This window comes from Ips typographus, linkage group LG10, assembly GCF_016097725.1.
Source record: "Ips typographus isolate SLU linkage group LG10, UJ_Ityp_2.0, whole genome shotgun sequence".
Lineage (NCBI taxonomy): Eukaryota > Metazoa > Arthropoda > Insecta > Coleoptera > Curculionidae > Ips > Ips typographus.
The window spans coordinates 6,800,875-6,811,489 of record NC_138431.1 but is presented as its reverse complement, the minus strand read 5'-3'; the positions used below and the strand labels follow the sequence as shown (position 1 = coordinate 6,811,489).

The 10,615-nt window shown below is 37.8% G+C and overlaps 1 protein-coding gene across 1 annotated transcript; it reads left to right on the top strand.

Moving 5' to 3' along the window:
* Nucleotides 1-76: 76 nt before the first annotated feature.
* On the top strand, nucleotides 77-10,384 carry LOC145734425 (uncharacterized). The gene is made up of 6 exons (XM_081987771.1): nucleotides 77-277; nucleotides 410-465; nucleotides 593-637; nucleotides 6,145-8,365; nucleotides 8,420-8,623; nucleotides 9,767-10,384. The coding sequence occupies exons 1-6, from the start codon at nucleotides 187-189 to the stop codon at nucleotides 10,270-10,272; spliced, it is 3,123 nt and encodes a 1,040-aa protein (XP_081843897.1). The 5' UTR covers nucleotides 77-186; the 3' UTR covers nucleotides 10,273-10,384.
* The last annotated feature ends 231 nt before the right edge of the window (nucleotides 10,385-10,615 follow it).

Genomic DNA, 10,615 nt, shown 5'->3' with positions numbered 1-10,615 from the left:
AAAAACACACCTGCTGTCAAAACTAGATTAGACTTTTTTGACAGCCTGACGTTGTCAGCAATTGTCAACACAAGTGATGTTGGCAATAATAAAGCAAAATCAAAATATTTATTTATTGTTTTAAAATTAAATTTTAACTTATTTTGTTAATTATAACATTTTGTCACTACTTGTTAAGGCCATAAAATGTCTGGCTGGTTTAATATTAACGATGGCTTGAGCAGTATTAAAGGCCAACTGACTACGTTCGCTAATAATGTTCTGGCGGAAGATGAAGGTATTTGCAAATTAATTCCCTATTTAAACATTAACAGTGTCATTGATTTTAATTAGCCTGTTTAAACGTAAACAATTCGATAGAGTCCAGGAAAAAAACAGCCCTCAGCCCTCTAATGTTTTAAACTTTTAGGTCCGGACACCACTTTGGAGCAGTACAAGCAACTGTGCCTCCAAAAAGACCTGGAGGTAAGTCCGGAGACAAATATCTGTTTGAACTTTACAACCTACGATTATTGGCTTTATTTTACTAATTATGCAGTTCAATGCAATTCTACCAGTCACATGCTCAACTTAATGCCATTTAATTTTACAGATTCAACAGTTGCAGGAGGCTATTAAAGAGTTGCAGCTCACAAGAGTAAGTCCTAGTTAATAATTTTTGTATTAATAGTAAGTGCAATTAACACAGTAATTAAATATGAATGGAAAATTTGATTTTTTAACTGTGATAGTTGCTATAGTCACTGGTGAGGTCAACTGTGCAATTAAAATAATTTGAATTGGTAGTTTAGACTGGTATTATAGTTGCCAAATCTATTTTATTACCATTAAACTGATCTTTGGGACTACAAGACTGTTTTAATCCAGTCAGCTGTTTTAATTTAATATCTGCCTGTTTCTTGTCAAACCAATTTTCAAATCTCAGGACATTCTTTTTGTTATCTGGTAATAATGTATTATTTGACAGTTGATCATGTGGCCCTTTGACTATCTGGCAATGAATATTAAAAGTAAATTCTGCAATAACTATAGTACTAGAATATTGGCAGGAACATTTAGTTAGGGGGTTTATCTAAAATCAATTATGTGACCCACCACTGAGTGAGCTTACTTTCCCCCTCTAAATTATATTTAGCTATGTATTGGCCGTTAAAACCGCAAACATACACATCTAAGTTGTTACAATATCAATAACTGTTATCAAAAGTAAACAGCCAGATGTTATTTGACTTAACTGGCAGATAAGCTGGGCCCTAACACTATTACTAATAATGTGTAACGACCGTTTTGCCACCCCGGATTTCTTTCTAGAATTTACCTTTTTCTGGTAGATTGGAAATAATTGAAGCAAAACGCAAAACAGTAAAAATTGACCTACTACTTATTTTCAAATATTGTTGTACAATGTTGGTTATCATAGGTTATTTGCTATAAAAAAAAGCATTTTTGACGCCATCAGCCAAGTTTACCTTCTCCAGGATCCCAAAAAATTAATATAGGCCTTATCAGACCCAGTAAATATTTGATCAACTAATATGTGTTACATGGAAGTTGTCTATAATCAGGGTGAACCATAATGCAAAGCTTTCACAGTTTTTTTGCCATTTTACTGAATTTAGGTCAATATTTGCTGCAAAATTTCGACAGAAATGTTTTCCTAGTATAGTGGTAATAATAGAGTTTAAAAGGGGGGAGTAAGCCAGTAATAAATAATCCTTCGCTATAATTATTATTAAAGGTATTGATCCAGTTTTGTTTAATTTGCCCTTTATCACCATTCTATATTAGGCACCTTATCAATTGTTTCCATGGCTACACCTCTTCACCAGGCTATATAAATGCCACTTTCACACCCTTTTAGTTGTTTAGTCGTGCCATCCAAAACGTCCAGGTTTTGCGGTAAGTTTTGCTGTCAAAATGGTGAAGGAGTTTTTCGTTCAAGACACTTTTATTACTATTATTAGATTATCGGGTGATCTCTAAACGTTCAATTTTATGATATTTGCCACTGCAACGACTCAAGTTAATCGGTTTGCTTTATTTCAATATTTGTTCTTTGATATCGTGTGTGTGAGACCGTTAGCGGTTCATGTCTCGATCTAGCTCTTTTCATGTTTGTTCCCAAGGATTAAACTTGACATTGGTGACGTCATTTTGACTTTATACTGTGCTAGGAAATTGCCTTTAAAATAAGTTCTAAATTCAGTTGGTCACCAATATTGGTTTGTAATAATTGTTTTCTCTGAAACGTCTTGTTTTGTTTAAATTTCCCAGATTTTGGTCTTATATCTAGGCCGGAAACGATTTTCGTTTGCTTAGATCAACTAAGGAACGGCCGCCTTGAACGTTTCCGTATACAGGGTGTTTGAACAACCGTTAAATATGGGTCAATCAAGCATCGATTTCCAGGTTTGCTGGTGCTACCAAAAAGCGTCTGCGCGGTTCAGTCCTCAATAATTTCAGTGAGTCCACTTGGTTCAGTACCACGCATAACGAGTTGTACCGCGGTCGCGTGCGCCGGTACGCACGTTTCGAAACCATTTCGCGCCATCAGGTTTTTTGGTCATTTTGCTTTATTGTTTTTGGTAAGTTTTTTTTTTGTTTATTAGTTAACAACTCCTGATTGACAACAACGCAATTAACTTTGATGATTTACTGATACCAACCTTGTATTTATCTACAACGAAATTGTAATGACTTTGTACGTGACACACGGTTTGTTTTTCCTTTTTTTGTAGGTTTCTCCTATTAAAAATCCATATTAACACAATAAGTCAAGTACAAACAAAAATTATGCCTAGTCAAACAAATGCAAATTTCTACAGTGTTAATAGTAAGACCCGCATTCATTGTCTTTTAACGGCTAATTTACATAAATTAGAAACACGTTTGTCTTTGTTGCACCCTTATGAAATAGAACGAAACAGCTACTGTTCCGACTACCCTCCAAATTTTCAATAGCAAAGCAAGCTTTGACCCCGCACTAGTTGCCACCATTTTGTATTGAATTACTGCTTTTAATGGTTTTACATAATGCAATGACCCTTTTCGTAACTGCAGGAATAAATAAATTTATTTATTATTTCTATGCCATTTATTGACAGTTGTGTTGGTTGATCAAAGCAGGCCGTGACTCTGTTAGCTAAAAATCAGATTTTCAATAGAATTGATTATTCGTTAATCCACACTTAAGTAGTATTAAGATTTAGACTGTGACTACAGTAAAAAAACAAACTCAATTTAAGCTTGTGTGCTAACGTGTTTTGACAGTTGCCTAGAATGTAATATTCTAATATATAAGTAGGCCCTGACTATTGTGTCAACACTCCTGTCAGTTCTGAGGTTGGAACAGTGTTGCCAACTGTTAATAAACAATCGACTATTGATAATGATAACATCTTTACGTATTTATAGGTTCCTATAATCCTGGAACTCGATAAAATCTTTATTGGATTACTCTTAAGTAGAATTTTCGTCTAAACTGAGCATGTTTACTTGTAGCAGCCTCATAAATGACGAGGCATATACTTTGAAGGATTATCGCACCGTTTATGACTAAACCTTTGGGTTTTTTTTTATACAGGGTGAACGACAAATTGAAAGAAAACTTTTAGTATCGCAGTTCGCAGGAATTGCAACAATACCCTCATATAACCGCACCGGGTTAGTGCCCTTTTAGTCAGCAGTATACAGGCGAAACATGACACCTGTGACCCCTTTACTTCTCTATCCATATTGAGTGTGAACGTGATAAATTTTGTAAAAAAATAGAGGTGTACAGTGTTGTCAGACTGACCCAATTTGTCCGGTTTTGCGATTGGTGTAGGTGCTGGAAACAATAGAACGTAAACGTTATCGAAATATTGGTTTTATCGACCCATTTTATTACTAACTGGGTTTGTGTAATAGTAATTTTTCTTTACGCCTTTGTTTTACCTGATTTTAAGTAAACGCAGATTCCTTAGTGTATCATCATCATCAGTTACTCATTTTACCATAGGGATTATCGTTATCTAACTGCGCAATTTTATACTGCCGATATTTTTAGTTTTTGGTCTAAAAGTGTCACATAAAATTATAGTTATTGACCCGCATACGCTTTCTGAATTTTCTTTTAAGGTAATTGGAGAGCGGAGGCGCCGAGTAAACGCACCCAATTTTTCTTCGAAACTGGGCCCGTTACGGACCTTAGACCTCCGCCTTCCTGTTTTACTAACTTAGAAAGGAAACGCGATAAGACGCCGCTCGTTTATATACGTTATTTACCATTTTAAAACTTTACGGGCTTAAATATTTACTTAACTTTTAAAATAGGCACCGAATAACGACACTCCTCCTATTCATCATCCATTTCGTGTCTAAGTTTATTTGTTTGTAAGGGACAGTTTTATCAAGTCATGTTTGCTGCACACAGTGACGAATGATACCTATTTTAGTTTTTCAAGCAAAAAAAGTGTCTAGGAAATAAACTAGCGCATCTGACACTCGATTTGCAAATGTGACAAGCTGTCAGACGACTAGCCTTCTTCTTTCAATGCGTTTTTTAAAGTTAGACAATGACAGAAACAGTTTTATAACGCGCCCTGCCATTGGATTACTTGAATTTTACAAGACACTCTGGCTCCGCATTCCTTTTCAAGCTCCATGGAGCGTTTTTTACGTCACAATGACGTAATTTGACAGTTGGTTAAATTATGCTTTTGCTAAGTTACGTCATCGTGACGTCAAAAACGCGCTGCTCGCTCCATGGAGCTCGTAAACGAATGCGGCCTCTATCACCGCCTACTATACTAGAAAGGTGATTGTCAAAAAATCCAATATGGCGGTAATAGTGGTGACAGTTTGCGTTTGTTAGTAATGTGGAAATTGAGTTTTTTGAGAATTAGATGAATTTTGACGGTTTAAAATCAAGAAAGTTATTTTTGTTTGCTGCCTGTGCATAAGTTTTTCAAGCCACATTGTAACAGCAATTCAGGAAAAAGCCCAACCGCGTCAGTTTTTCACTTTACAAAAAACCGGATCGAACTCAACAGTGGTTGAACACTTTGAAGTGCAATGATCACTATACTCAGTGGTAGGTACAAGTGCTCTCTAGTACATTAAACTTATTAGGTTAGCATCCTTAGGATTTTCAGATTTTCTTATATTGAACAGTGTTTAAACTAGTTTGCTGTGTGTTGTACTTTCCAGGACAAATGTTCTAAGCAACTTGTTTAGACTGGACTTGATTGTGTAGAAAAAGCTCTATCTAATACATATCTGGATCAGGAATAAACCTTTGTTTTAGTCTATATCAGTCAAATTCATCACTATACACAGCTTTCAACATACGGTAATTTAAAACTACCCCTTACAACCACACCTAAACATGTGACATGGTGACATACCTGGAATTGCCATGATTGACCAATGAAGTGACACTTGCACTAGATTGGACCGTGATTTTTGAAGTGTTTTATACAGGGTGATCAAACCAATTTTATTGTGTGGTTCAGATACAAGCAGATTTAACCAAATTTTACAATCAAATATTTGGTCTTTATTAACACTTCCCCCAGGTATTTTTGTGGTGTGTAAAGTGTATTGCTCTCAACCTGGGGCGTTACTTAAAAAAAAAACTCGTCTCTGTTTGCACACAGATTTGTCGTTTCCACCTCGTTTCGAATGGGTTCTTTATCATCGTCTGAACTAGTTGCTTGAGTTTGGAAAAAAGTCACACAGTCGACAGTTTTTGGCCTTATCGTAACGCAACACCGTCGCTTACAATGTAAGGTACCCTTCACAGTAATATGGATACCGGGAATAATTATTATTGTGCTGATTTAAATGTTAATGTGACCGGCAAATCTCGCGATAAACCGACATCGTTATCGCGGTTTTACTTCCAGCCGCGTGTAATCGGACTCTATTATTCGCTGGCTAATCGAAAAAAAAAAACGGAAAAAAAACACGGTTTTCGTTATAGGTTAACACTGTGGGAATGTGCGAAACTGATCTGGAAATTGCCGTTTACCCGACCGGAAATTTTCTTATTTAAATCTCCAGAGCTAAACAAACAAAGTACCACTTAATAGTGTGTTATGCACCACTACTCACAAAATACCTGAAAATAAATATGTTAGTAAAAAACATGCTTTTTTACAGAAAAATGATGAGCCAAACGACAACACGTGGGACTGGTCCCCTTCAGAGCCGCCTCCTATTAATTTACAGGACAAAATCAACGAATTGGAGAAGGAAAAACACGAACTGCAAAACCAGCTGGAGCAGTTGGACGCCGAACACCAGCAAAACTTGACTGAACTAATGACAATTAAAGAAAAACTACAAGAAGAAAATGAGAGGTTAAAAGAGCAAAACTCCAGGCTAAACAAACAGGAAGTTGAGGAATTGAGTGAAAAACTTCAGGCAGCAGAGTCACGAAATAGGGATCTTCAGCAAGATTTGGCCAAAACCAGTCAGCTAATACAGGCAGCCGAAGTAAAAAGCAAAGAGGACGCGGAAAACTGCCAGAAGTTAGCTTTCATCCTAGAAACTTACGAAAAACAAGTAAACTCCTTAAAAGAAGAGCTAAAACAACAAGCTGAGTTAGTTCATCACAAGTACGTGAACATTATCAGCCAAAACGCAAAGCGTTACATTGATGCCGAAGAATCACCCCCGGAAACCTCTCAAGTCGAAGAGGACAGCCCTCATCTGGTGCAGTTCAGTCACCAGGTGGAAAACATCTTCAAAATCCTGCTGGAGTTTAAAGAGAAATCGTACGGCTTGGAGCAGGATTTGATCGCGGCCTCAAACGAAAAAACTCGCATTCTGAACGAGAAATACGAGGAAATTGAAAAATTGATACAAAACTCGGAGCTGTTAAGTCAAGAAGTGCTGAAAAAAGACGAAACTATTAAGGAGTTGGAGACGGAACTGAGGCACTTAATCACAAACAACGACGAGCTCTTAACGGAGCTGTCTACATTCAAAAACTCTGGCTTGCAAACCATCTCCGAGAGTAACGAGGACAGTATGGTGCTGCTTGAGTCTGACTTGGAGAATGCCACCAAACGCATCAAAGAGCTGGAGCAAATCATCGACAGCCCTGTCAAAACTGTCAAAGACGCGTCCTACCAAGACCTACTCAACAGTTTTGACCAGTTGAAACTGGATTACGACGAAACCGTCTCAAATTTTAAAGAAGCCACGTTGAAAATCCAAAAAATGGAGATTGAAAATGAGGAATTGAGAGCCAACTTGGAGAAAACCCGTTCTGAGCTGGAAAACATAGACTATCAACTGTCAGAAAGCAATTTTTCACTTGATGAAATGGAAAAGCTGGAGCAAGAAAATAAGACTCTGAAACTAGCTAATATGAACATGATAGACCTGAAAACCGAACTGAACGACGTCAGAGAGAAATGGATGAACGAGGAAAACTCCAGAAGACAACTGGAAACTACCGTAAAAATCCTAACGGAAAAACAACAAAACTCAAAAGTGTCAGAAACTTCCTTAAAAGTTCAATTGGACACTTTAAATAAAGAACACGCCAGTGTTGTAGAAGCTAGAAATAGTTTGGAAACTATTCTAGAAAGCACGAAAACCAGCTTGGAGGAGTACAAAACAAACTACACTGAACTCCTTCACAAGTATGATGAAGTGTTGCTACGCTGTGAAGAACTCAACACCGCCGTACATTTCAAGGAAAGTGAGTTGTCCAAACTGCGCGAACTGGATACTAAGGAGTTGCAAAAACAGCTACAAAAGCTGACAACGTCGCGCAACGAGCTAATTAACATGGTACAAATCAAGCACCAAGAGAGTCTAAGTTACCACCAGGAAATCCAACGTCTCACTGCGGTGTTAGCGGAGGAAACCCAGAAGAAGCAGCAGCTCGAAGCTAAACTACTGCAAACGTGCGAGGATTTAGCCAGGAAGAATGAAGAAATCGACAAGTTGCAAGACGAGAACAACTTCCTGAAAGAAGAGTGTCAAGTTTTAAGAGTTAAAGTTGCGGAATCGAACGGTCCATCGGAGAAAGAGCAATCGCTTTCCAAACAGTTGGAACGGCTGCAGTCACACTTGATGGAAATGCAGGAACGTCACACCCAAGAAATGCTACAGGCGGAACAACGCAGCCAGGAGCTACAGGCCAAGGCGATTGAGCTAGAGCAACGCGAGAAGAGCTCCAGCACCATGTACACGTCGGTGAGTATTCGAGCCAATCAACAGGTCGAGGCGTTACAAAACCAGCTGCAAATGGCCAACAGCCAGAAGGAGGAAGCCCGTAAAAGAGTGTCAGAGTTGGAGGATTTAAACAACAAGCAGGCGGCCGCGCTGGCTAATTTGCAATTCGTCTTGGAGCAGTTCCAGAAAGGTTTGTTTTTTTTATATTGTTGCTTGTTAGTTAACTTATTAAATGGAGGTGTAGATAAAGAGAAGGACGTCCACACGGAGACTGAACGAATCAGGAGACAGATTGTTTTGGAGAAACAGACGCAAGAAGAACTCAGAAGGGAGTTGGACAGTTTGAGGGGACAACTGGAGGAGAGCAAAGTGGGTCTGCAGGCCGCTTCTAGACTATCCGACCAGTTGGAACTAGTGAAGAAATCTAACACAGGATTAAAAGAAGAGAGTATGTTTTCAAACTAGTTTAATAAGCTGGATTATCATATTATTTCGTTAAGCTAGTTTTCAGTAAATCAGGACGGCCGTTTTTGAAATATCAGCTGGTAATTCTGGGTAAATGGGCTCCCCAGAATATCGACTGATATTTTCACAAGTGGCTGCAGAGACCATCACCTTTATTAACATTTAACACAACAGTTATTTTAATGCGCGAGAAACGACTGCTAAACCATTGTATCTTAAATACTAAACGTTCAGTGTTGGCCACCCTGTACAAGTGTGCTTTAATCCAAAAAATATACACAAAAAATCAAACTAAACTGAAAGTCAACATTTTGTCTAGGGTAATGACGACAAAGCAATTTACTTTGATTTGCTGTGTATACATTTAAACTGATGTATGACCAGTTGCATAGTTAGGCACCTGCAAAATTTAGGAAACTTTACCAACGGTGCTGGTTAATTTATTTTACCTCATTTTAGTGTTGTTTTTTTTTTGTTGAGCAGACAGAAAACACGTAAGAGCACTTTTTAGTCCAGTTGCACGCTTACACCTATGTTTTTTTAATCTCATTTGGTAACTGTGAGGTACTGTTCGAATTCCCCAGTTACTAGGTGAGATGCACAAAAATGTAGTGTCCTCTACACGTTTTTGTATTTTTTTTTTGCTGCTTCCATTTTAACTAATTCAACAGTATTAAACTTTATTAGGGCTAAAATGTGGGTTTTTCTTAAAAGTTAAATTATTATTATTATTATAAAAACCCTGGTTTAGCCCTCATGAAGGTTATTATTCTTAACTTGGTTTTTGGCTTCATCAAACATTAGCTTTGTTTTTATGTAGTGTTAATAAACATTTTACAGTTTTTTTTATACATTTTAGTTCACAGCATGAAGCCTTTTTTGAGTTTTTTTTTGGGAGGCGTGGATGTGAGTATTACATCAGGTACTGGTTCGTTTTTGATTAATCGGTCCCTGAGTAAGACTTTCAAACCGCCTTCCGTAGTCATCGAATGCCGCTGCTGCTGCTGGTATCCTTTTTTTTTGGTTTTATTTCATTCTCTAATCACTTACACAGAGTAAGTTATGCCCTAAGATTAACCACCCTTCCCTAGTGACTTGCATATACTAATTAAAATTGGTTTTTTAGTTGTACAACTGCAGCAGAAACTCGACAAAAGCCAACGTACTGTAGAGGCGCTGTCCAGTCAAACTGACGGTAAAATCGACAAATCGTTAATCAAAAATCTGTTTGTGGGTTTTTTATCGTCGGGAACGACCAGCTGGAACAAAGACCAAGAGCAGGTGCTGAAATTAATTGCAAACGTGCTAGATTTTAACCAGCAGGACCACGACAAAGTCCGTTTGCTCGGTAAACCGAAACAGGGCTCTTGGCTGGCCTCGTTGATGACGCCAAATCAATCTGGGGCTCAAGAGTCGCTAGCTCAGGCTTTTGTCCGGTTCCTGGAAAACGAGTCAGCGCCCCGGGAGGTGCCCAGCCTCCTCGAGTCAACGCCCAGTACTCAAAGCAGTAAACGGACCACGCCCTCACCTATTGTTCTCAACGAAGTCGTTTTACCTACTTTTGCCGATTTCGGTCAGAGCAGAAGCTCCAGCTCTATTTTGAAAGATGTATTAAAGGACAACAATCGGTAGAAATCCGATGATTAATTGTTATTTAATTTAGGTGTATTATATTGTATATTATTTCGCTGTTTTTGTTTAACTGTTTATAAGCTTTTAATAAAAAAAATACCACACAGTATAACCAGCGTAAGCAGTCAAACCAAATTAGGATAATCAAAAGTTATCTTAACTTTGTTTGATTTTCGGCAAACTTGTATTTAACCTTTAACAAGTTTTCTTCCAGAGTTACAGAACGAATGTAACGTCACGATAACGTAAAAGTTGTTGGTCACAAGATATTTTTTTTAAAGACGTCACGTCCGTTCTGACACAAAATTTTCCCTCCATCACCGCAAATAAGTTGATAATAATT